Raw genomic sequence first — 26,407 nt, forward strand, 5'->3', positions numbered from 1 at the left:
CCTGCCCCATCCCTGACAGTGTTCAAGGACAGGTTTGACGGGGCTTTGAGCAACCTGGTCTAGTGGAAGGTGCCCCTGCCCATGGAAGGGGGTTGGAACTGGATGATCTTTTAGGTCCTTTCCAACCCAAACCATTTTTTGCTTTTATGAGCTGCACCGGATTCTTTTGAGGAAAGGCATATGTTCATGTATGTAAAGTGTGTTTCCGTGTGTGTGTTCTATTCCCAACAGCAGAATCACCAGCATAGCCACTTTCCAAGATAAGCAGTGATTAGCCAGAAATACTAGAAGGGGAAAAAAAAAAACAAACTCCAGGCTAGAAAGCACCTAATCCAAGCAAAATATTTGTTTTGAGAATGGGTCTTTTGCCAGTTTCCTCCTAGACTGTTCAGTGTTGCTTCATTTTTGTGTCGCTGTGTTTGGGTTAGTGGAGGGCCCTGGAAGGCACTGCTGGGAAGGGTGCATGCTTTCCTCACAGAGCAAGAAAGCTAAAGATCCCAAATGACTTTCATTTTACCAGTTCTGTGAGACAGCCTTTTAGAAACAGAATTTTACACTTCTTTCTGCCACCTCTTCCTGTTTGGGGGTAGTTTGCCTCAGAAGCACTGGGGCACATGGGGACTTGCATACCCCACATTAGCCTTTATTCCTTGTGGCCATCTGGGAGCATTTATCACTTTCCTGACTAGAGCTCTCAGCTTCTCATACAACACACCCCCAAGTGCTTTGAGAGCAGGTAGGCCAACCAGTGGTAACACTAGCCGCTCACCTGGACTTTGCCTGGAAAATTGGCTATCCTCCTATTTTCTTTGTTTCTTGAGAAAATTGATTTGAATAAGAACCACATAGTTTTGTAAGTAGGCCTAGATTTAATTTTAACATATATATATAAAATACAGAAAGGACAAAAAAGAAAGTTAAGAAAAAAGCCAGCTTATTAGTGTGCTGGTTGTTTCCCAGCATACCTAGTAAGTAGGAAATCCTTAATTGCATATATTGTAAGACTGCTAAGCACCGGCTGGGCCTGGGAAGATACAGGGGGAAGATGAAGAAGCTAAAAAGCATCTACGTGTTCTAAAAAACATTCACTTGGTCCAAAAAACACATGTGGATATTAAACCAGGATTGGACTCAGCTGCTCCCTGTGGCTGCTCAGCAACCCGTCTTCATTTGGTTCATTTTCACAGAAAAAAATGATATTTGACTGTTGTTTCTCATTTCTGTCGCTGTTGATGAAAAGAGTGCCCACTGCAGGGGGCATTTCTGCCCAGAGCCCCAACCCCTCCCATCACCAGCTCGGGGTTACTTAGCGAGGGCTTCACATTTCTAACCCAAATACCCCCCACCAAGGTACAGTCAGAGCTTCGCCCCGCCCGCCCCGCATTCCGCGCACGCGTGGTACGCTGCCCACCCAAGGACTACAACTCCCAGAGGCGGCTGCGAGGAGCCCCTGTCTACCGTGTCGCGAGCGCTGATTGGTTGAGGCTGTCGACGCTACATGGAAGGCTGTCTGCGATTGGAGGAGGAGGTGGCGGGCGGCTTGTTGTCTCGCCGTTTAAGTTGCGGAGGGACAGCTATGGCGGTTATTTTGCCGTTGGAGGTTTTTCAGGGTGGCTTTGGGGCTTTAGTCCCTTGCTTCCAGTGAGTCCGGCTCTGCCGCAGAGATATGAGCGCAATGGACCACGTCGCGGGGACCTCCCCTCGCTCCGGAAGGTAGTGTGGGGCTGCCCGACGGGTACACCGCCCCCAAACTCCTCTGAGGGCACTGGCCTCACTGTTCTTCCCGTTCTGTCCGGTAGCCCCGCGTAACGTAAAGCACCGTTAGCCGCTCGTGTACCTGCTCTGCTTCCTTATTCTTATGCACTTACACTTCTGTCGCTTTCCAGTTTTATTGCTTTCTACAACTACCTGGAAGGAGGTTATAGTAAGGTGTGGGTCGGTTCCTTCTCTCAATTAAGAAGTAATAGGATGAGAGGAAATGGCCTCAAGCTGCACCGGAGAAGTTTAGATTGGCTTTTAGGAAAAGTTTATTCACGGAAAGTGTTGTCAAGCATTGGAACAGGCTGCCGAGGGAAGTGGTGGAATTGCTGTACCTGGAAATGTTCAAAAACTGTAGATGAGGCCCTCAGTGACATGGTGTGGTGGTGGCCTTGGCAGTTCTGGGATAACATTTGGACTTGATGATCTTGAAGGCTTTTACCAACCCAGTTGATTCTGTGATTTTACTGTTTTTTAGTTAAGTAATAAAGTATTTACTTAGTGACAATGTTACATGTTTTATTATATTGCTGTTATTTACTTTTCAAGTCTTGTTGTTTAAGGCACTTCTGGGCAGAGCTAGTGAGGAAGTTCCTACAGGAAATAATTGTGTTATTGCATATTGAATACTTTCCTACAGTGCAAGGAGTTAAAGAGCTTTGCACATTTTTATGGATGTAACATGCTGAGTGTTCTGATCTAAGCAGCTTTGGTGAGCTGGGACATAAAGGTCACTGATATACAGTGTCACCTCGCAGATCACATGATGATCAGAATTGTGGCACTGGCTCCTGAATCAGGTTCTGGACTGTGTTTTTGTTAAGCAGATATTTAGGAATGAGGCTTTTTCACTTTAGTTCTGTGCACTTATGATATCATTGGAAAAAAGGCGGGATTTTTTTTTTAGATAAGCATAAATAATGAACAATTTCCAAAAGAATTTTGAACTCTGCAGCTCTATTCACAAATTTGGTGCTTGTTTGAGCAGATTAAATGTTTAAATGCAGTAAACATTGCTTAAAAGAAAAATCCAATATGTAAATACGTATGCATATTCTTGATTTAGTTTATGTAACATTTGACATGTAGTACCTCAACATAAGATTCAAGAACTTGGAAGCTTCTATTTCACTATCAAGGGTGGACAAGCTGTGTGGGTAAGAACATCAAGCACACCAGAAAGGAAAGCATGTAGATTCTTAGACCTACACCTTATATTATGGTAGCTGGTGCATCAGCTAGCCTGAATTATTGTCTTTATTTAGCAGTCTTTCTTTAGAAAGTGTTTTTCTCTCTGGGTATCAGATATGAGTCTGTCACAGGTTATGTCTTCCTATTTATCTTAGAGTGGCTGGTGTTTCTAATTGCACAGCAGTGGACTTTTGGCCCCCTATGTTTTCTCCTTTCCCTTCCTCCTTTTCAGCTTCACTCTCCCCAGATAATCCATAAGACTTTTCTTCTATAACATTTTTCTTTCACTCTTTTCCATTAGCTGGCCCCATCTCCACAGTACAGTAAGCCTGCAAGCTGCTCTATATCAAGGCTTTTGGTTCTCCTAAATGCTGTGATCTTCTGTTAATACATGAAGCACAGGCAAGCTAATCAGCTTTTGAAATGGAACCTGAGTTGGAATTGGAAATCTGGTTTTAACTACTTTAGGAAGGGGTTTTTTGTTATATTATTGTCTGAAGCCTTCATGTCATTAGAAACTGTTTCTGTCCAGGCTGGCAACCCCCCATGTCTCATCCAGGCATGCTAGTTCTCAGTCTCCAAGTCAGGAGGACTTTACTCCTCTCCCTTCAATCAATGAGCGTTTGGCCTTTCTCTGTCCTTCCCGGGAGCTGCTGGAATACTACCGCAAGACAATCGCTGACTTTGATAGAGAGCATGAGGATTTGGTTAAAAGGCTGGAGAGATACAAAGAAACGTATGATGAGCAGGTGAGGAAAAGGAGTTTTGAACAATGATGGGCTATGTGTCCTTAAACTTAATATTTTTCTTCAGTTGGAAATTCAGCACAGTTGGTCTTTAGATTTACCAGTATTGTGGTAGAACTGAGCTAAAAGGACGTAAGTATATTTCGGGTTTTGATTGTGAAATCTAGCTGTTTGTAGTCCATCAAAGCAAACAGAAACAAGCCCATAGGATATTCCTCTATTCTTAAGTTGCTGTATTCACAGTGGGTTGTTTGTTTCTGTGGGTGTTTTGTTGGGGTTTTTTTTGTTTGGTTTCGTTATTTGGTTGGTTTTTTTTTTAATTAAAGCCTGAATTCAGGTATTCAGTTCCCATGTTGTTAAACTTTTCCCTTGTTTTTCATAGTGAAGAATGAGTGCTCTTTTGTTCAAATTTAATGGACCTTGAGATATTAATATAATTTGTTTCCTACACTAGAATTCGTAAGCTTGGCCATGGGCTGTTAAGCAGTATGCTTCACAACAAATGAATGCAGATTTAAAAGAAACTCCAAAACCTACAAGTGTCTGCTTTTAAGAGGAAGAAATCCTTACAGAATATCTGCAAGATATTCAGTGCTCTGATGTGCCTTACAGCCTCCATCTGTCTAGGACTCTGTCTAAGAGTCATCTTTGTAGTAGCAAATGGCCCTTTGGAAATAGAGTGATCGCTTCTGCAGTGCCTCCTCAAGTACTGGCCATGCTTAAAGCAGCCTGAAAGCCCTCAGGAAATATATGGCGTACAAGTTACTTTCATTCAACATCTGGGAAAATGTGGCAGGTTCCGAACTAGTGCCTTCTCTTTTAGGGAATGGTTTTCTGAAAGGTTTCCACAAGAGTCAGAAAATCATTAATGAGACCTAGTGAGTAGCCAGATTTTTCACTACTAAGCCCTACAGATATTTTACTGTTTATTCTTCAGTAATTGCTTTTAAGAGTAAGTGCTGTTACAAAGGCTTTTTAATTTCTTTGTTGATGTCAGACTCCCCATACCTGTGCCACTCTGGCCACCAGTGCAGAAATTCAATGACTAGAAACTGGAGACTCTAGCTTAGGCCTTGTTTGACTGTTTTATAGTGACAGTGATTCTCAGGGCTCTGAACTCCCTGTTGAAGCATTTGAAAACCTTTTTTTCCAATACTACCCTTATCTGGTCACATTTTGTCAGAGAATAAAATAATTCACTTGAACTGGCAGTTGTGCCATACCAGTTACAGGCTCAGGGCACAAGCAGTTTAAGTTTGTAAGTGTTACCCAATGCTCTGTATCATTTCAAGTACCTCATTCTCTCTACTCAGCATAAATTGCAGTGGGAAGTACGTCAGAGAGAAGAGGAGATTGCAGAGTTGCAAAAGGCTTTGAGTGATATGCAAGTCTACCTCTTCCAGGAAAGGGAACATGTCCTTCGGCTTTACTCAGAGAACGACCGGCTGAAAATCAGGTATGTTGTCTCAGGTGGTGGGCTGGGTCACTGGCAGTAGCAATTGCATGCATGATGGTTTAGTTCTTACCCAGATCTGAAGGAGTGTTCAGAGAAGCAATTATGCCACATTTCCCCTAGAGGGATTCTATGAAATTCTACCAATCTTGGAAGTGGAATGTGGTCTGTTGGGCTGCTAAATATGTTTCCACTTGTTAGTCTTCATATTCCAGTAGTAGAAGGAAGAGCAGAAGTTGAACATAGATTCAGATTTGAATTGTGAGTTGCTGGTTTGAATGTGGAGGTTCTGATTTAAGCAGACAGTGGTAGGTTGACCCTAGCTGCATGCCAGGTGCCCACCAAGCCACTCTATCACTCCCTTCCTCAGCTGGACAGGGGCGAGAAAATACAATTAAAGGCTTGTGAGTTGAGATAAGGGCAGGGAGATCACTCAATTACTGTCATGGCCAAAACAGACTTGGCTTGGGAAAATTAATTTATTACCCATTAAATCAGAGTAGAGTATTGAGAAACAAAACCAAATCTTAAAAGGCCTTCCCCCTACCCTTCCCTTCTTTCTGGTTCTCGTGACCTCCATGGGCTACAGGGGGACAGCCTGCCTCACCATGGTCTTTACCACGGACTGCAGGGGAATCTCCACTCCAGCACCTGGAGCACTTCTGCCCCTCCTTCACTGACCTTGATGTCTGCAGGACTGTTGCCCTCACATATTCTCACTTCTCTCTTCACCTGAAGTTGTAGTTTCCTTCCCGCTGCCTCCCATTCTTAAATAGGTTATTGCTGATGGGCTCAGTGTTGGCCAGTGGTGAGTCTGTTTTGGAGCTGGCTGGCATTGGCTCTATCAGACACAGGGGAAGCTTTTATCAGTTTCTCACAGAAACCAGCCATGTAGCCCCACCTGCTACTGAAACCTTGCCTTGCAAACCAAACACACAGACCTTGCGACTGCCTGGCAAATGTCTTGGCCATAAATCTGCCTAAGCTCAAATAGAAAATACAGACCAAAGCAAATAGTTTCCCCTCACTCTATGAGATCATGTTGACAGCTACTCCTTTTTAATGCCATTTAGTTGGGGAACTGGAAAATAATCTGCTGTACCAGACTAGCTGCCAGTGGCAGAGGGTTCCCAACCTTCTTCAGAACGTTTGTGAGTGACAATACCGAGTTTTCTGTTAAAGTTTTAAGACCTTAAGTCAAAATGTGTGTTGGAGTGCTCTGGCACTTTGCAAGGGTTTGACGAAAAGTCTGATACTGCCCTTAATGTAGTTTGCTTTAAAAACAATGGACACTTACAATCTGTTGAATTAAGTAACTGAGAGGATTTTAGATAGTTCATAATTCTGGAATGCAAATTCTTTCCCACCATAAGTTATTGCTGTATTAGCCTATGTAGAGTTGTCCTATTTGAAAGGAGGAATGTTCCCCAATGCCAGTGGAATTGCTGGTCGTCTTATTGCATCAGCAACATCAGTAATGTCTTGGGAGTTGGTTTTTTTTTGGTTGTTTTTTTTTTTTATCCAATACTCTCAAGCTGCAACAGTTTGGAAAACTTGTAAGCATTAAAAAGTAAACTGAAGAGCAGTGTGTCACAATGTCTTGATGTACTTAAAAATAACCATGTGCTGACCACTTTCTTTGAATTCCAGGGAACTGGAGGATAGAAAAAAAATTCAATATCTCTTGACTTTAGTGGGAACAGACAAAGGAGAAGTTACATATTTTCACAAAGAGCCTCCACATAAGGCAAGTTCAGTTTTTCTGTAGAACTCTGCTTTTGATTGTAACATGAAGATGTATACCCCAGAGGCTGACCACAGACCAGATCTGTTCTGCAAGTCAAAAATTGATAAATGAGCTCAAAGCAGGGAGGGATCTGTAGTTCTGTAACAACATCGAGTTTTATTATAGCTACTGACAAATAGTTATACTGGTTTATTATAGCTACTGACAGGAACAAGCACACTGGAAGTAGGTCCTCTTAGCATCAGTCCCTTTCTACCTTCAAAACATACTTCCAAATCAGCCTCCTAAATGTCAAATAGGAGTCTGAAGCCATCTGACAAATGGTTTTTGAGAAGTTGGAAAGAACATCACAAGGAGAAAAAGAAAAAGGAAGTACAGGAAATGACCAAGTGCTGTGTTTGAAGATCAGCTGTCTCAGAGGGCCTATCTCTTAGGGCCTCAGTAAAGAATAACAGCTTGGTTAGCTTTCATCCCAGGCTTGTTCTTTGGTAGCTTGAGTGAATGTGGTGATAAATCAAGCTTCATGTTTCTCTGTCTTGCTGTGGCAAGGAGGGGTATGAAGACAGAAATAACGATCTTCACCTTCCTCTTCTCTCTCCAAAATGCTTCTTTTCCTGCTGAGGGTGCTGATTTTCATCCTAATGAAGCCATCAAAGGCAGGGTTACTTTCCAGTTGTTTTGGTTTGGGGGGAAAAAGAAAAAGGCAGAAATGGCAAAACTCAGACCATGATAAAGGAAACCATCATGGGCATTACACTTGTTGAATGTCTTACTTGTCTTGTGGAAGGAGTAAGATAATGGTGTTCTTCTGAATATCTCTTTTTACTCCAAGATTTGTTCTTGACTGTTGCAACTTTGGAGAAGTGAGATGTTCAATGCATACCTAATCTTGTTTCTGTAGGTTACTGTTCTGCAAAAGGCAGCTAAATCCAGTGTGTCACATGAACGAAATGACACTTCTAGAACAGGTACCACACCAAGCAGATTAACAGCAGCTCAGCTGTTGATACTTGTTTCTCTGTGTTTGTGTCCGATATACCAAAATAATTCCTTACTGTGAATACTTTGGTTATACCATTAAGCTCCATTAGGTTCCCTGAATGTATCCGTGTTGACCTATGTGTGTGTGCGCACTACTCTTGGCTTCCCTTCAAAATCTTTTAAAATAACCTGACCTGGTTCTCATGTCTGTGATCTTCTCAGCTAAGGAATAGGCTGGTATGACTGTGGAGTGCTTGTTCTGGAACTATGCAGGTACCAATTGGATAGTCATCCTTAGCCTCAGACATTCCAAGGTGTGAATTCTGCCTGCCTTTAGTGCAGATAGTAGTGTGGGTCCATATGCCTACTTCACTGATTTTCTTTTTCTAAAGAGCTGCCTCTTCCAAATTAACTGAAACAAGCTAAGAAGCTCAAAACTCATTCAAGGCTTGATGCCTGTGCAGCTCTCTCATCTGTCTATTCATCATTTATTTAAGAAAATTTAAGTTTACATTCTGGATATGCTAAGAAAATTAGTAGGTTGCCTAAATACTGTGGTGTGATAATTTAGGATAAAGGTATGTGATCCCTGTAAGTTCTGAAACGTTTCTTCCATCTAGCCCTCCTGGAAGTCCTTGTGAGCCTTTTCCTGCTCTTCTAGGCCTGCCAGAACATATGCTGTTTCATGCTTGGAAAGGTACTGCAGATAGATTGGAAAACCTCTTTCTACTTCTGTTAAATTTTTACAATAGGCACCAAGAGGAGCACTTCAATACCAGCAGCAAAAGGCGAGAAACCAGGAAGTCCTGAGAGATATCAGAGAGATAATCAAACACTTCTACTTCAGGTAAAAACATTTGCTAACCAATGGACGTAATTCCTGGCTGTCCAGGAAACTGATAGACAAATTATGCTGTCTGCTTGGATATGATGTAGACATACCCATTTTATCAGGCTGAACATCTTACTATGGATTCCCACTTTCTGTGAGTTTACTTAGCTGTTTCTTTGTGATGAATGTAGGCTTAGATTTGAGAACTTGGGTTTGATTCTGGAAGCCTCACATAAGCAGATGTTCCAATAATGTCAACTGGAATGTTTTGCCCTTAAATATATAATGTATATTTGATGTTATCTCCCATAACTTGATTGCGACTATGAATTTACATTACACCACAGATGATCTGCAGGGTTGGGTAGTTTGTGGAAGTTTGACAGAAGCCATGTGTCTGAGATGGAATTAGGCAGCCCCAATAAGATGCACTAGTGCAATGAAATGTTCTCTTTGCTAGACTTCAGTGAAAGATAAGGTGTAGATAGCGTGACAAAATGGAAGACAAATATACAGAATCATGAACTGGGGAAGATACCAGAAGCTGTCTGTAAAGCATGAGGAAAAATGACTACAAAAGCAAACTAAAGAGCAAACTTGTACCTCAGATAGATACCTTTTGAAATGATCGTTATTTTTTGTTCAAGGGCAGTGGTGACTGACCCAGTGGCCAGTTAGCTGTCTAACAACATCTATTTTGGAGCAAAAGCATCATACAAAATTGTTATGAAAATAAGTGATCTAAATACACTCCAGTTTTTTTCAGATAGTTTGTTACACATTGGCCAGATGCATGTTTTTCAATTACTTGTTCCCATTTGTCTCCTTGCCTCTGTGCCCTGGATCAAGATTCTTGGCGTCCCTCTCCTTTGCTCATCGCATTATTTACCTCTAATAATTTCTTCTGGTAAAGTGGTCGCTTTTGTTCAGATGTGGACTGCTGCCTTCCTAGAACTTGGGTATTATCATATCACTATTTAACTGGAAGATGGTAGCGTAAAGGACAGAAGTGTCTCTGCATATTCCACAGGATTTGTCACGTCTGTGTGCAATTTAAATATTTCCAATATTTTTGATCTGTTGTTGCTGTTTATAATATGCATGTCTAGCCTATAGTATGATTTTTTTTTTATTAAGTGTTACAGTTGTTTGAACTGCTTAGCATCAAAACAAAAATACAATTGTGAGAAATTAACATGCTCAAAGGTGTTATTGGGTAGAGTCTTTGATCTGACTCTTCCGAGACTGAAGAGACTTGCATGAACAGGAGCAATGCTGCTGTGAGGTCTTATTTAGCAATGTTTTTGCTTATTCAGGTGGAGGCCCTGCAAGCTCAGATAGAAGAACAGACACGATTATCCAAGGAACAGGTTGAGGCACTGTTAGAGGACAGGCGAATTCACATGGAGGAAGCGCAGGTCCAGCACCAGAGGGACCAGGACAAGATCAAAACTATAACAGATAAGTGAGTGTGAGAGAACGATCATGATATAGGTATGAGATGAGAACAATATTTGGGTTTTCAGTATGTTGCTTCCTGCAGCAGGCAGAAAAGCAAATTATGCAGCCATCTGTTTGGTAGTGCATGTGTGGAAGAAGGTGAATGGAGTAATATACATATTAAAAATCCTATCACATTGGAAGATTATCACTTCTTTCATTAGAACTAAACTCATTAGGAAAGCACCTTTTTCTTCCATGCTTCTTCCAATTTACAATGATGACTTGGGAAATTGAGGTAGGAACTGAGTTAATTAACTCCACTGGGATCTCTTTTTACAGACTTCATAAAACTCAAAATCTCTTATACGAGAGTACTCGTGACTTTCTTCAGCTTAAATTTGATGCCCGAGCCAATGAGAAGGCATGGATGGCAGAGAAGGACAGTCTGTTGAGGAAACTTGACAAAAATATGGGTATCAGCAAGGATCCAGGAAGAGAAAAGCAGAGAGATACCAAGAAGACACTTCAAGCAGATGGAGCTTCAAAACTCCACAGCCGAGAACTAAAAGTAATTTGTTTTTTAGTCTAGGTAGAGATTCTTTAACAGTTTGGGTTTTTGGGGTTTTTTTACTAGAAAATTGCAAGCATCTGGGTTTTTCCAAGGAAGGGCACTCTCTTGCAACTGTGTCAAAGCTATACTGGCTTGCCATGAGTTACGTTGTTGTTGCCAGTAAAGTGAAAAAATCCTTTCCTGCCTCAAAATCCACGCTGCTTGCAAATTTCAGATCAAATATATAGTTAGGATTTATGGTAGCACTTCACTGTCTGTTTTTTTTTTTTATGCCCAGAACAAATCCCTACTTCTCCAAGCCTCATGAAACATGGGCTGACAGTTCTTAACCTGCTTGTGGTGCAAGACTTTCTTTTAGTTTAAATGCTTTCAGCTCACGGACTTAGAATGCAGTGTCTGTATCTTTCTTGCTGCTGTTGGGGGAGAGTAAGTTCTTTCAATTGATGTCCTCCAGCCCTTCCAGAATAGTCAGGACTTCTTTTACACTTCTAGTATACATCCAGTGAGAAGTTGGGAGACGTACCACTGAATGTAGATGCTTCTGAAATGCAGTCCTGGGCAAGCAGCTGTGGAAAGCATTACAGCATTGGTTAAATATTAGTTTTAAGGGGGAAAGTAAAGTATTCTTTAACTGATGATGTGTGGTCATGCCCAACTGATAACCTATTGAGAAGAGTTTGGTAATGGAAGTGGTGTTAGAATATTGCCCTTACCTAGTTATTTCATTAGGTGTAGCTCCAGCTGTTAAGTTTTGCCTGTCATATTGTCAGTCTATCACATTTGCTTTTCCAGAGCTGGGGAATTTTGTTAGTACTGGCTTTTGAGTTGATTCTTTCTGTTCCTCCTATGTCCTAGTCACTACAAGACCAGCTAATGCAGGAGCAGCGCCTATCAAACATGTATAGAGAGCAGTGCATCACCCTGGAAGATGAGCTAGCGAGGATTCGTGAGGAAGGAGATGTTGGCAGAGAACTCTTCAAGGTAATTAGTCTGTAATCATCTGTTAGCTATGTAATGATCTTGCAGCCTTTATTTTGTATACCATATTGAGCTTTCATCTCCATAGGAACGTTCAGAAAAGATGGTTAAGCGCCTGAAGCTGATGACTCAGCGATATGAGGCCTTGGAAAAACGTCGTAATATGGAAGCAGAAGGCTTCATGAATGACATTAAACAGCTTCGGCAGAAGCTGAAAGATGTAGAGAAGCAGCTTTTTAAGGTAATAGTTAAGCATATAGAATAAGCAATAGCTGTGTATTTTTGTTGCAAGTCTGAAGTTCTTATCTGATACCTGTAATTCACTTGGCTGTCTCAAAATTATCAGACAGTAGTTTCAGAAGTATATAGAATCATAGAATAGTTAGGGTTGGAAAGGACCTTAAGATCGTATAGTTCCAACCCCCCTGCCATGGGCAGGGACACCTCACACTAAACCATGTCACCCAAGGCTCTGTCCAACCTGGCCTTGAGCACTGCCAGGGATGGAGCATTCACAACTTCCTTGGGCAACCCATACCAGTGCCTCATCACCCTTACAGTAAAGAACTTCCTCCTTATATCCAATCTAAACTTCCCCTGTTTCAGTTTGAACCCGTTACCCCTTGTCCTACTACTACAGTCCCTAATGAAGAGTCCCTCCTCAGCATCCTTATAGGCCGCCTTCAGACACTGGAAGGCTGCTATGAGGTCTCCATGCAGCCTTCTCTTCTCCAGTCTGTCTTCATATGGGGGGTGCTCCAGCCCCCTGATCATCCTTGTGGCCCTCCTCTGGACTTGTTCCAACAGTTCCATGTCCTTTTAATGTTGAGGACACCAGAACTGTAGTGAGGTCTCACGAGAGCGGAGTAGAGGGGCAGGATCCCCTCCTTCAACCTGCTGGTCATGCTCCTCTTGATGCAGCCCAGGATACGGTTGGCTTTCTGGGATGCGAGCGCACACTTGAAGCTGGCTCATGTTTGTTTTCTCATCAACCAATACCCCCAAGACCTTCTCTGCAGGGCTGCTCTGAATCTCTTCTTGGCCCAACCTGTAGTTGTACCTGGGTTTGCTCCGACCCAGGTGTAGGACCTTGCACTTGGCATGGTTAAACTTCATAAGGTTGACATCAGCCCACCTCACAAGCATGTTGAGGTCCCTCTGGATGGCATCCCTTCCCTCCAGCGTATCAACCGAACCACACAGCTTGGTGTCATCGGCAAACTTGCTGAGGGCGCACTCAATCCCACTGTCCATGTCACTTACAAAGATATTGAACAAGACCTGTCCCAACACTGATCCCTGAGGGACACCACCTGTTACTGGTCTCCAGCTGGACATTGAGTTGTTGGCCACAACTCTTTGCGTGTGGCCGTCCAGCCAGTTCTTTATCCACTGAGTGCTCCACCCATCAAACTGATGTCTCTCTAATTTAGAGACAAGGATGTCGTGTGGGACAGTGTTGAATGCATTGCACAGGTCCAGGTAGATGATGTCAACTGCTCTGCCCCGTCCATCAGTTCTGTAGCCCCATCATAGAAGGCAGTAACGCCGCAGTAACGGCGACCGCACCCCTGCCCCTTGCCTTGAAAGAGCCTTTGGGAGGGCAGCGACCAGTCGCTGCCCACCAGGCGCAGGGAGGAACAAGCAGGTTGTGTTGTGGACTCTGTTGCTGGTGTCCCAGACTGCTGACCAATATGGTCGCCTCTAGAAGGAGAGCTTGCAGTAAGGAGACTGTAGCAACTCAGACAGAGACCCTGCCCCAAACCGTGGCTGTTCAGGTCTCTGGCTGCAGGGAGTGCCAGAGCCTGCTGCTGCCAAGGGAGGGAGGCCAGCATTCCACCTGTGTGAGGTGTGAGCAGGTAGAAGATCTGCTTAGATTGGTGGCAGAACTTGAGGAGGAGGTCGAGACGCTGAGGACCATCAGGGACTGTGAAAGGGAGATCGACTGGTAGAGTAAATCCCTAGCATGTCAGCAGGAACGGTTCCAGGGAGATACCCCCCACAAGGGGATGGACCCCCTGTCCTCTCAGACAGAGGGGGATGACCCGAGACAGCCCCTGCTCTGTAGCTGTCGCGCAGAGGTAAGGGACCAAAAAGACGATGAGGGCTGGAAGCGAGTTCCAGTTCGGAACCGTGGGCAACCTTCCTCCCTTCCTGCCCTGCTTCCCCAGGTGCCCCTCAGTAATAGGTTTGAGGCCCTGGATCTTGATGAAGAGGTAAGTGAGGATGTGGTGCAAGGCCAGACTACAAGGTCACATAGGAAAAGGCGGTCGACTTCGCACCTCAAGACTGCCTCTGACAAGAAAGAAAGAAAAATCATTGTTGTAGGCGATTCCCTTCTGAGAGGAACAGAGGGCCCGATATGCAGAGTTGACCCTCATCATAGGGAAGTGTGTAGTCTGCCTGGAGCCCGGATCAGGGATATCACCAGGGCGCTTCCCAGCCTGGTGCACCCGACAGACTACTACCCGCTGCTGGTCTTCCAGACAGGTGGGGGGGAAGCTGCTTCCCGCAGTCTGAGGGGGATGAAGAAAGACTACAGGGCCTTGGGGCGGATAGTGAAAGAGTCTGGGGCTCAAGTGATCTTCTCCTCAGTTCTTCCATCTTCCGGTGATGATGTGGGATTGAATGGGAAAATTCAGTCCATAAACATTTGGCTACGAGACTGGTGCTTTAGGCAGGGCTTTGGGTTCTTTGATAACAGCTGGTTTTATAAGGCTCCAGTCCGGATGATGGCACGTGGGAAAGGTTTAACTCACAGAGGCAAAAGGATGCTGGGGCATGAATTAGCAGGGCTCATTTGGAGAGCTTTAAACTAGATTCGAAGGGGGATGGGGTTGTAACTGGGCTTGCCCCAGTGGGGCAGCACTCTAGGATTGATGAAGACTGGGAGGCCTCCTATAATCCTAGGGTGAAATTGGTGAGCTCAGCTCCCTCCTTGAAATGCCTATACACCAATGCGTGCAGCATGGGAAATAAGCAGGAGGAGTTGGAGACCTGTGTTAAGTCAGGAGATTATGATCTGGTGGCAATTACAGAGACGTGGTGGGACAGCTCGCATGACTGGAATATACTCATGTAGGGCTATGTCCTTTTCAGGAAAGACAGGCCAGCCAGGCGGGGTGGTGGGGTTGCTCTTTATGTGCGAGAGCAGCTACAATGTACTGAGCCCTGTCCAGGAACAGGGGATGAGCGAGTTGAGAGTCTGTGGGTGAGAATTAAGGGGCAGGCTGGCAGGGGCGATACTGTTGTGGGTGTCTGTTACAGGCCACCAGATCAGGGTGAGGAAGTTGACGAGGCCTTCTACAAGCAGCTGAGAGCGGCCTCACAGTCACAGGACGTGGTCGTCGTGGGGGATTTTAATTTCCCTGATGTTTGCTGGAAGGACTACTCAGCAACCCAGCCACAGTCCAGGAGGTTCCTCCAGTGTATGGATGATAACTTCCTCATCCAAATCGTGGATCAGCCAACCAGGAGAGGAGCGCTGCTGGATCTCATCCTCACTAACAAGGAGGGTCTGGTCGAAGCAGTAAAGGTTGAGGGCTGCCTTGGTTGCAGCGACCACGAGATGGTGGAATTCAGAATCTTGTGTGGTAGGACCAGTACAATAGCAAGTAGAATTGCAACCCTGGACTTTAGCAGGGCAAACTTTGGCCTTTTCAAGCAATTGCTAGGGGAAATCCCATGGGCAAGGCTGCTTGAAGGTAAAGGGGCCCAAGATAGTTGGTTGACATTCAAGAATTGCTTATTCCAAGCTCAAGAGCAGAGCATCTTGACACGTAGGAAGTCAAGGAAGAGGGCCAGGAGACCTGCGTGGCTAAATAAGGAACTGCTGGGTATGCTCAAGTGGAAGAGGAGAGTTTATAGGTCATGGAAGGAGGGGCTGGCCACTCGGGAGGAATATAAGGCTGCTGCTAGAGGATGTAGGAAGGCAGCTAGGATGACTAAGGCCTCCTTAGAATTAAATCTGGCCAGAGGGGTCAAGGACAACAGAAAGAGCTTTTTCAAATACATAGCTGATAAAACTAACACCAGAGGCAAGGTAGGCCCACTGGTGAATGGGATGGGTGCCCTGGTGACAGAAGATACTGAGATGGCAGAGTTATTGAATGCCTTCTTTGTCTCAGTCTACTCTGCCGGAGGCAGTCCTGAAGAGCCCTGTACTCCTGAGACCTCAGATGAAGTCAGATCAGTGGAGCAGTTTGCCTTAGTCGATGAGGAATGGATTAGGGACCAGTTGAGCAATCTGGACATCCATAAATCCATGGGTCCAGATGGGATGCACCCGCGGGTGCTGAGGGAACTGGCGGAAGTCATTGCTAGACCACTCTCCATCATCTTTACCAAGTCTTGGGAAACGGGAGAGGTGCCTGAGGACTGGAGGAAAGCAAATGTCACTCCAGTCTTCAAAAAGGGCAAGAAGGAGGACCCGGGTAACTATAGACCGGTCAGCCTCACCTCCATCCCTGGGAAAGTGATGGAACACCTTATCCTTGATGCCATCTTAAGGCATGTCAAGGATAAGAGGGTTATGAGGGGCAGTCAACATGGCTTTACCAAGGGGAAGTCATGCTTGACCAACCTCATAGCCTTTTATGAGGAAATAACATTGTGGATGGATGATGGCAGAGCGGTGGATGTGGTCTACCTTGACTTCAGCAAAGCATTTGACACAGTCTCCCACAGCATCCTCATAGCTAAATTGAGGAAGTGTGGTCTGGATGATCAGGTGGTGAGATGGACTGCGAACTGGCTGAAGGATAGAAGCCAGAGAGTTGTAGTCTATGAGGCGGAGTCCAGTTGGAGGCCTGTATCTAGTGGAGTGCCTCAAGGGTCAGTACTGGGACCAGTATTATTTAATATATTCATCAATGATTTAGATGAGGGAATTGAGTGTACTGTCAGCAAGTTTGCTGATGACACTAAGCTGGGAGGAGTGGCTGACACGCCAGAAGGCTGTGCTGCCATCCAGCAAGACCTGGACAGGCTGGAGAGTTGGGCAGGGAGAAACTTGATGAAATATAACAAGGGAAAGTGTAGAGTACTGCATCTGGGCAGGAACAACCCCACGTTCCAATATAGGTTGGGGAACGACCTGTTAGAGAGTAGTGTAGGGGAGAGGGACCTGGGGGTCCTAGTGGACAGCAGGATGACCATGAGCCAGCACTGTGCCCTTGTGGCCAAGAAGGCCAATGGCATCCTGGGGTGTATTAGAAGGGGAGTGGTCAGTAGGTCGAGAGAGGTCCTCCTTCCCCTCTACTCTGCCCTGGTGAGACCGCATCTGGAATATTGTGTCCAGTTCTGGGCCCCTCAGTTCAAGAAGGACAGGGACCTGCTGGAGAGAGTCCAGCGCAGGGCAACTAAGGTGATTAAGGGAGTGGAGCATCTCCCTTATGAGGAAAGGCTGAGGGAGCTGGGTCTCTATAGTTTGGAGAAGAGGAGACTGCGGGGGGACCTTATTAGTGTATATAAATATATAAAGGTGGAGTGTCATGAGGATGGAGCCAGGCTCTTCTCAATGGCAAACAATGATAAGACAAGGGGTAATGGGTACAAACTGGAACACAAGAGGTTCCACTTAAACTTGAGAAGAAACTTCTTCTCAGTGAGGGTGACAGAACACTGGAACAGGTCGCCCGGGGGGGTTGTGGAGTCTCCTTCTCTGGAGACATTCAAAACCTGCCTGGACACATTCCTATGTAACCTTATCTAGGTGTTCCTGCTCTGGCAGGGGGATTGGACTAGATGATCTTTTGAGGTCCCTTCCAATCTCTAACATACTGTGATACTGTGAAGGCCACCATATTGGTCAGGCAGGATTTCCCCTTAGTGAAGCCATGCTGGCTCTCACCAAGCACCTCCTTGTTTTTCATGTGCCTTAGCATGCCTTCCAGGAGAATCTGCTCCAAGATTTTGCCAGGCACAGAGGTGAGACTGACTGGTCTGTAATTCCCCGGGTCATCCATTTTCCCCTTCCTGAAAATGGGGGTTATATTTCCCTTTTTTCAGTCATCGGGAACTTCACCTGACTGCCATGATTTTTCAAATATGATGGCCAGTGGCTTAGCAACTTCACTTGCCAACTCTTTCAGGACCCGCGGATGGATTTCGTCAGGTCCCATGGACTTGTGTACATTCAGGTTCTTAAGATGGTCTTGAACCAGATCCTCTCCTACAGTGGGCCTAAGGTCTTCGTTCTCACAGTCCTGCGTCTGCCTTCCAAGACTTGGGTGGTGCAGTCAAAGCATTTGCCAGTGAAGACTGAGGCAAAGAAGTCATTAAGAACCTCAGCCTTCTCCAAATCCTGGGTAGCCAGTTCTCCCGATATCTTCTGGAGGAGGCCTACGTTGTCCCTAGTCTGTCTTTTTTTGGCTACATACCTATAGAATCCCTTCCTGCTATCTTTCACATCCCTAGCCAAGTTTAATTCTAACTGGGCCTTAGCTTTCCTAACGTGGTCCCTAGCTTCCCGGACAACATCCCTGTATTCTTCCCAGGCTGCCTGTCCTTGCTTCCACCTTTTATAAGCCTCTTTTTTCCCCTCTAAGCTTCCTCAGCAGCTTCTTATGCATCCATGGAGGTGTCCTGGCCCTCCTGCTGCACTTCCTTCTAGCTGGGACGCAACACTCCTGGGCTTGTAGCAGGTGATCCTTGAATATCAACCAACAGTCTTGGGCCCCCCTGCCCTCTAGGGCTATATCCCATGGAACCTTACTAAGCAGGTTCCCGGAGAGGCCAAAGTCTGCTCTCTTGAAGTCCAGGGCAGTGATCTTGCTGCACACTCTTCTCACTGTCCTGGGGATCTCAAACTTGACCATCTCATGGTCACTACAACCAAGGCTGCCCTGGAGTGTCACATTTCCAACCAGCCCCTCCGTGTTGGTGAGCATGAGGTCCTTGTTGGCTCCTGTGTAACTTGCAGAAGGAAGTTGTCTTCTACACAATCGAGTAACCTCCTGGATTGCTTAATATTCTGCAAAGAAAATAGATTCGTTTTCTTTCTGGGGGCCATAGTATTTGGGTTTGTTCCAGTACCAGCTAGTTCATTGACCAAAGCATTGTGGACAGTCTGTGCCTTTGAGATCTCGTTTGTAACTTTGCAAAAATCGCTGTGGAAACAATGACTGGAAGTTGAAGCTATGTACTCTGTAGTAGAGATGAACATAAGAACAGCTTAGAAGGTAAGCCACAGCATTGATGTTGCTTGAAGTTTAGGATGAGATATTTATTTAAGACATGCTTGAGAGGATAATCTAGGCATAGCTGACTCAGGAGTCTGGCAGTGCCATGGATTCACTTGTTTTCTGTACTTTGGTGCATAGTTCAGTTTACTTAGATTAATGCATTTGTCTTCTCTAAAGGCTTCCATTTCTTTCCTAATTGTTTTTGTTGAGCTGAGGGCTTTTAAACTTTATTCTGTAAGGGTTAAAAAGCATGTGTGAATAGGGAAAAATTGCTTATGATAACTTTACTACAGATCTGTATATTTTGTGGCTGTGGATGTGCTCGTAATTGTATTAATTTCTTTACACTTTTAACCACAAGAGGGCAGAGGAACAAAATACTTGCTGGATGTCTCCAGAGTGATCTTTAAATCCTTCTGATCGCTTGAGGTCAAAATGACTACAGATGACAAAATTGCCTGGCTTGCATATTAAACTCTTTGACCAAGAACTACATGATGACAATGAGACACCCTAAAGGGTCGGGGGGAAAGCGGGCTTTGAGAGCAACTTCCAAGGCTGTGCTGTTCTGCGTTGAAAGTGACTAGGCTGGCATACTATCCAGTTCCAGGGTGACAGGAAATGGCATCCCTGGATAGCTTGCCATCAGGAATTCTGATTATCCAGCAGCTTTTCTTCAACTCTGTATGGGCCATATGGCAGGGCATTGAGACTAGGTGTTGTACTGTAACTGCTCCTGAATCATACACAGAAGGCAGCAGGTTGGCCACAGCAGTTAAACCACCTCTAGTAGTCTAGGAGTCAATAGGTTATGCGTAAACTTCTGATGAGATTTCTTCCTTATCAGTAATATAACAACATGATGTATGAAAGCTTTGTTCTTTATTTTTGGTTCTGGAGCACCTTTATATTGGTGATATGCATTAGCCTAGTGATAGTAGCTTAAGCACCCTCTCTGCCAGCTACAGAGGGTCTCCTTCAGAGTTTTCTCCCTCATATCACCATCATAATACTCTTAAATTGTATTCTCTGCAGTTTTAGTTTTTCTTAATGTTTTTCTTTTCCTTTTTAGGTGACTCTGAATATGGGACCAGACCAGGATCTTGCAATTCTACATGAGGTCTGCCGAGGAAACAGACTAACTCGTAAAATTCAGGGAGAACTGAAAAACTTAAAAGCAAAAATCTTCGTCTTGGAGAATGAATTACGGGTCTGCTGAGTAGAGGTATAGCTGGCATCCTTGTTTTAGGAATGGGACACTGGTAGGCTGGAATAGTCATATGTGAGAACAGCTCCTGCCTGTCTGTTTTCTGGCATCCAGTGACAAAGCTTGAGGATATCTGCAGTTATTGTCATAGCATTGCACATAAGCCATTCTAAATGTGCCAGATTATATTTCAGCTGAGAGATGGCGCCTGATAAGACAGACGTAGAAAGTACATGATGACTGATACATATCAGGAATATGACTTCATCTTACTCTTGTATCTGGTAGTGGTCAGTGTATACTGGCCTTCTTTGGGTCATAATGAGTTATAATAAGATAATCATGGAAGGATCTAGTTCAAGATCTGAATTGCTTGACTGACCTTGTCTATGTGAGAAGCAGCTTTTAAAATGGTTTAAATGATTAATGGTTTGGTGCTTAGGCACTTTAGAATGTAACTGGAAATTTTCTTTGAAACAGACGACATATCAAAAGTATATATTGAAATTACATCTGACTTTCCCCTCGAGAGTATAACTATTTTAAAACTGCTTCCCTATTGCTTGGTTCTAAACTGACTAGAACAAAACCTGACTGATTTTAATATGATGGGAAAAGATAATCTGTTACAGAACTGACCTGCAAGAAGCAGCAACATCTACACTTACTTTGAATGTTGGGGATGGGGGAAATACTCAAGTGTCATCTTCTCATCCCCTTTCTCCCAGTTTATTTTAACACGCAGAGGAAGCCCGTGATAAAAGACATACAGTATCTTACTTAACCCCATGGTATTATCTATCTTTATAGCTTTAAATGATATCATGGTTACATACCAACAAATCATGGTCAACTTTTGCCACAGCAGCTGTTGCTGCTGGACTGTAACTGAAACTGGGATGGGAGAGCAGGTGCTAGTTGCTAGGTGATAATTGTAACTAGCTATAAGATAATTGCCTTCATACCAGACATCAGGACATTGCAATGCTAGAAAACAGATGAAATCATGAAAAAGGTTACAACATGACTTCAGCCTAGTTTATAGTTGTGGGTATTGATGGCTTTTACTGTAGTATCAGCAAATCTTGTCCACTTCATAGATTGAGAGCAGATCTGTATTGGAAAAGGGATTTCAGTGCCTCTTTCTACTGTCAAATGTGACAGAAGCAAAATAATATCTGAAGTATACACCTATAGGCTACCAGCACTTCCTTTCCTGTAGAAAAGAACTTAGTGTGTCAGTGGACAGTTTCTTTTGGTTGTGGTAGTGGCCACAGAGATCCTCCTTCAGCATGTGGGAGAGGCACATGTGCAAAAGATGTTCTCGTGCTGTCAGGATTTGGAGAACGAACTGGTTTTATAGCACCAGCTAAAGCATTGCAGGAAGGAAAATTTCCTTAAGAAATCATAGCCCACTTTAATTGTGTATCCTTTTTGTGACAAGCTTGCTGTCCTGTATGGTCCTCTGCTGTGGTATGTATTTTTGTATGTGTTCTTGAGGTCACATTCATCACAGACAGACTGCTGTGGCTGACAGTGTGTACCTAGATGCTCAGATACTACTACAGCTTACGAAAGGCTTTTTTAAAGTGTGTTGCACTGATTGGTTTAGCTGAAAATGCTGAACTGTTCAGAAACTGATTCAACTTCGGTGCCAATGCTATGTGGACAGTCGAGGAGGTTTGTTAAATAATGCTACCCATCACTTAGTCTCACTATTTGTTGACTAGTAGTTTCTCAGATAAGTCTAGCTAATTGAAGTGAGTTTGTGTATGAAATAACTTGCTATTGGTTTGAAGATAAGATATCAAAGTTATCACAGGTCTTGGAAGGCTACTTCTGAAAATTGCTGCATAATGAAGTATGAGCCACTTACTCAGCAGGATCAGCTGGTGGGAAGCTGGCAAAAAGGTCTCTTGATCCTATAGAAATAAATGGGTTTGTATTTATATTCAACTTTTCCTAGCTAAAGAATTGCCTATGAAATTACATCTTCCTTATTTGAAAGCCATGAAGCATGTCTAGATAAAGGCTGTAGGCTGACATTCAGGTTTGTAAGAGTGGCAGGAAGTATTGGGGGAAGAAGGATGTAAATGTTGAATTTCCTGTGTACCCCTTACCCAGTATTCCTTATTAGTTGGAAGACTGAACAGAATAAAACCATGTTTCTAATATCTGTTGGTTTGTCAAAATGAAAGTGCAGCGTGAACTTCATCCTTAATTTGTCACTTCCTATTCGAGGAGGGTGGTGGTAGGGGGAATTACAGTAGTGGTGATCTGCAAATCCATTTCATTTGGAAGCTTGACTGTTTGAATAAGGGCAGGAAGAGCAAAGTATTGTGCATGCTTTTTCTGTGTGACATCATGTGATCATGTGAAATATTGCTTTATGTTGCCAAAACAAATGTGGACCTTCAAGCCAAGAACTGCTTTAAAAAGCCAAGTGCTTTCTACCACTGACAACTACTCTTTAAGATGTCAGTAAAGAATTATAGGCATTTCCGAAACGGTTTAATGGGAGAGATTCTAAGACCTACAAGATAATTTTCTTCCACAATTTTTGGGTAGAAAACAAAAAATGGGATATATTCTGAAGACCAATCAGCTTTTTTTTTTGCGAATTTAAGTTAGTAATGTGTGACTTGCATCATTTCAATGCAACTAAATGTCAGGTTATGTATTTTGAAAGATCTCCAAGATGGCTGATTCTAGGAATATGGAGACTCTCCTACAAGGGATTAGTTAGAGCTGGACAAATGCTTTGTGTGATCACAGTATCACAGTATGCTAGAGATTGGAAGGGACCTCAAAAGATCATCTAGTCCAATCCCCCTGCCGGAGCAGGAACACCTAGATGATGTTACACAGGAAGGCGTCCAGGCGGGTTTTGAATGTCTCCAGAGAAGGAGACTCCACAACCCCCCCGGGCGACCTGTTCCAGTGTTCCGTCACCCTCACTGAGAAGAAGTTTCTTCTCAAGTTTAAGTGGAACCTCTTGTGTTCCAGTTTGTACCCATTACCCCTTGTCTTATCATTGTTTGCCACTGAGAAGAGCCTGGCTCCATCCTCATGACACTCCACCTTTATATATTTATATACACTAATAAGGTCCCCCCGCAGTCTCCTCTTCTCCAAACTATAGAGACCCAGCTCCCTCAGCCTTTCCTCATAAGGGAGATGCTCCACTCCCTTAATCATCTTTGTCGCCCTGCGCTGGACTCTCTCCAGCAGGTCCCTGTCCTTCTTGAACTGAGGGGCCCAGAACTGGACACAATATTCCAGATGCGGTCTCACCAGGGCAGAGTAGAGGGGAAGGAGGACCTCTCTCGACCTACTGACCACCCCCCTTCTAATACACCCCAGGATGCCATTGGCCTTCTTGGCCACAAGGGCACAGTGCTGGCTCATGGTCATCCTGCTGTCCACTAGGACCCCCAGGTCCCTCTCCCCTACACTGCTCTCTAACAGGTTGTTCCCCAACCTATACTGGAACATGGGGTTGTTCCTGCCCAGATGCAGGATCCAAAATACTAAAATGTTTATTGCATACAGTGAGCAGCAGAAGAAAACTTTATTGTTGTGCAGCCTTATTTAGGTAAGGAAGAAGTGCATATATTTCAGAAAGGATGTTGAAATACTGGGTAAGGTATATACTGAAGATGCAGCAGAAGAGAAGCAGTTGTGCAAGAGCTTATATTGCATTAAGAAGACTGATTAATATACATGTATCTTGAAGATGAAAAGTTACCAAAGGCCTCTCCCAGCAGAGGAAGGCTGAGCAAGAACCAGTAGCCTGAACCTGGAGTTAATAAAAATAGGAGCATGCATTTTTAACAGGAAGATTGTGCTTTTCCCCTCATTATGAAAAACTATTTGTGGAGGTAACAAATTCTCCATCTCTATCTGCAAATCAAAAAATGATTGTACCTCTGGAGAAGGTAGCTTGTTTTAATAAGTTACGGGATTTGACACATCAGAACTTAATGAAATATAATGATGTGAACTAACAGGAAATCATTTAATAGTTCCTTCTGGCTTTAAACCTTTGATTTATTTATATGCAATATTGGTATGAGTTTTTCAGTACTTCTGCAATTGCCTTAATTATAGGAATGAATGCTGCATCAGCTCCTCTACACAGCAAGGGTACACAAGGTAAAAAGAAAATAAATAAAACCTTAAATCTCTCATGATCTTCCTATACCACACCTTGCAGTACTTCCTAAATTGATACTGTGTGCTTTGAAAAGCAGATTAACAGTAGCCACAGTTCTGATAGCTGTTGTAGTAAAGCTAAATAATAGTATAGTATGTACTTGTATGCCATGGCTGTATTTAAATTGGTTATGTAAGTAATAATATTGATGCATAAACACAGATGTTTTACCAGTATGGATGGACTCTGGGCAGCTTGATATTCTGGAATTGGAATGGCTCTCGGTGTATGCCAGGAAGTAATTCTTTGATATTTCTATTTTTTTCCATGATATTTTGCTTTTATATTTCTAAGTTATTTTGAATTGTAAGAAATATCTATCCCTTCAATCCCAAAACAGTTACTTGTTAAATTTGCAAGTCTAGCTGTAGATATATGTAAACACACTTTCTAGTGCTTGGACTGGGATTATGTACCAAAATATACTTGGATACAGCATAGAAGGCATGAGAGGTGAAAGCTGTGATGATTCCTTTTAGCTGCTGTTGTTCATAGGGTCTAGGCACAAAGAGCAAAGTTTGTTCTGATGCTTACGTTGCATCAGAAATATAGGACTTCGTCGGAAACCAGGCTGTGAGAGGTAACTGGAGTTTAACCCACCAGCAGGAAATGTTTTTTCTACAACCGAAGTATTTGAGAAGAGTGGGATGGGCTTTTGGTGTTTCCCATGTAGCACCAAGTGAATGGTTTAGACAAAGGGCAGCTTTGGATGTGAGTTGAAGTGGTTGCTCTTCACATAAGCTCCAAAAATACAGCTTTCTAAACAGCTCAACAGGACTGACTATTCATACTAACTACATTTCCCGTTTTCAGAATTGTGATGCTGTTGCATTGTGGACAGATGATGCGTGTAAATATGGATTATTTGGTTCTATTCTGAAAACCCAGAGAGGATTCCAACACAGAAGTGTATCATTATTAAAGCAAGACAATGATTAACTATGCAGGCATGAAGGGTTTCATTGTTGGAATATGTTTGTTTTGAACAAAAAAAGCTCTCCATTTACCCTGGTGGAGAATGTCTGAGATGTGCTGGGTTCTCCTGTATTGATTCAGAGACCGAATGGCCTTTATGTCACACTAAACATTTATCTCAGGGTAGAGTTGCTTCTAAACCAGTAACAGTTTTCCTCTTTGGGACTAGCTTGGGCAGATTGAATTCTGCTCAGTGTCATCACAGGGAGAGCTGCACCACGTTGTGTTCTGTAGTGGCCCTGATAAAATGATTGTGGCACATCTTTGAAATTTCTCGAAACATAAGGATGATGAGCACAGGCACTTAAAAAAAACCAAACAAGTGAACAAGTGCTGGTACTTTTAATGATGGGGGAAGGAGGAAATTTAGGCAAAACTTCAGTCAGATTTGAAAACATGTATTTCCAAAATGATCAAATATGTAGATATTTCATTATGGTCAATGTTTAAACTCTGAAAGGTATTTTGAAAGTTCTCAGCTCGAAGTATATAAAAAGTCTTTTCTGGAAGTGCTCTTGATAGCGAGAATTTGGCAATTCAGGCCAATTTGTGGGGCAGGACCTGCAAAAAGAAGATGCTCCTAGGGGTGCTGGATGGAGTTTATGTAAACACATGTCCTCTTTACGGCTGGAAAGGAAAGACAGCCATTTCAATGTCATTTTATCTGGACAGCTGGGGTTTGATACCTATGAAGTTAAAACAGTGAAAGTACAGAATCATGAATGAGGCTTCCCACCAGGTAGGTACATTGTGGCGTAAGCATGATGATGATGTCATCCAGGGCCATAATAAAGGGAGTGTAGCTCTGTGAGCAGCAAAAGCCAGAGGAAACCTCAAGCCCCCAATCAGACCAGTTCATATGATGTTGGTGGAGTAACTGTATTAGTAGAAACCACATTGCTGATTAGTGTAACTGTTAGCAAAACACATTATGTCAGTACAGCCTAAGTGGGCAAGAAGGTCCTTCTGCTCATAGTGTGTTGATTGTGGATCTGTACTGATTCCTTTACTGCCACGTTAGATGTCAGTGCTGTCAGGGTTTTTTCTGGGAAAGCTCCCCCAGTAATCCCTTTTAGAACCCTGTCCATTCCTGACGAGCCAGAAGGGGAAATAATGAGCTGTGTC

At 43.7% G+C, this 26,407-nt stretch overlaps 1 protein-coding gene across 2 annotated transcripts; it reads left to right on the forward strand.

Moving 5' to 3' along the window:
* CCDC77 (coiled-coil domain containing 77) lies at nt 1-25,294 on the forward strand. 2 transcript variants are annotated; one of them, XM_080630369.1, is made up of 12 exons: nt 1-1,713; nt 3,482-3,698; nt 5,009-5,151; nt 6,799-6,895; nt 7,797-7,863; nt 8,629-8,723; nt 10,025-10,173; nt 10,491-10,719; nt 11,578-11,703; nt 11,789-11,941; nt 19,957-20,109; nt 25,121-25,294. In XM_080630369.1, the coding sequence occupies exons 1-11, from the start codon at nt 1,667-1,669 to the stop codon at nt 20,101-20,103; spliced, it is 1,470 nt and encodes a 489-aa protein (XP_080486495.1). In that variant the 5' UTR covers nt 1-1,666; the 3' UTR covers nt 20,104-20,109; nt 25,121-25,294. The 2 variants fall into 2 exon arrangements, with proteins under 2 accessions (XP_080486495.1, XP_080486494.1); XM_080630368.1 differs by lacking the exon at nt 25,121-25,294 and having other exon boundaries at nt 19,957-22,208.
* The last annotated feature ends 1,113 nt before the right edge of the window (nt 25,295-26,407 follow it).

Source organism: Psittacula echo (genome assembly GCF_963264785.1).
Source record: "Psittacula echo genome assembly, chromosome: 1".
NCBI classification, from domain to species: Eukaryota; Metazoa; Chordata; class Aves; order Psittaciformes; family Psittacidae; genus Psittacula; species Psittacula echo.

Excerpts from the sequence above, each read along its gene's own strand:
- CCDC77 (XM_080630369.1), top strand. The coding sequence starts at position 1,667 with ATGAGCGCAATGGACCACGTCGCGGGGACCTCCCCTCGCTCCGGAAG. Across the intron at positions 7,864-8,628 it reads AAATGACACTTCTAGAACAG|GCACCAAGAGGAGCACTTCA; the intron begins GTACCACACCAA and ends TTTTTACAATAG. Across the intron at positions 11,942-19,956 it reads TAGAGAAGCAGCTTTTTAAG|GTGACTCTGAATATGGGACC; the intron begins GTAATAGTTAAG and ends TTTCCTTTTTAG.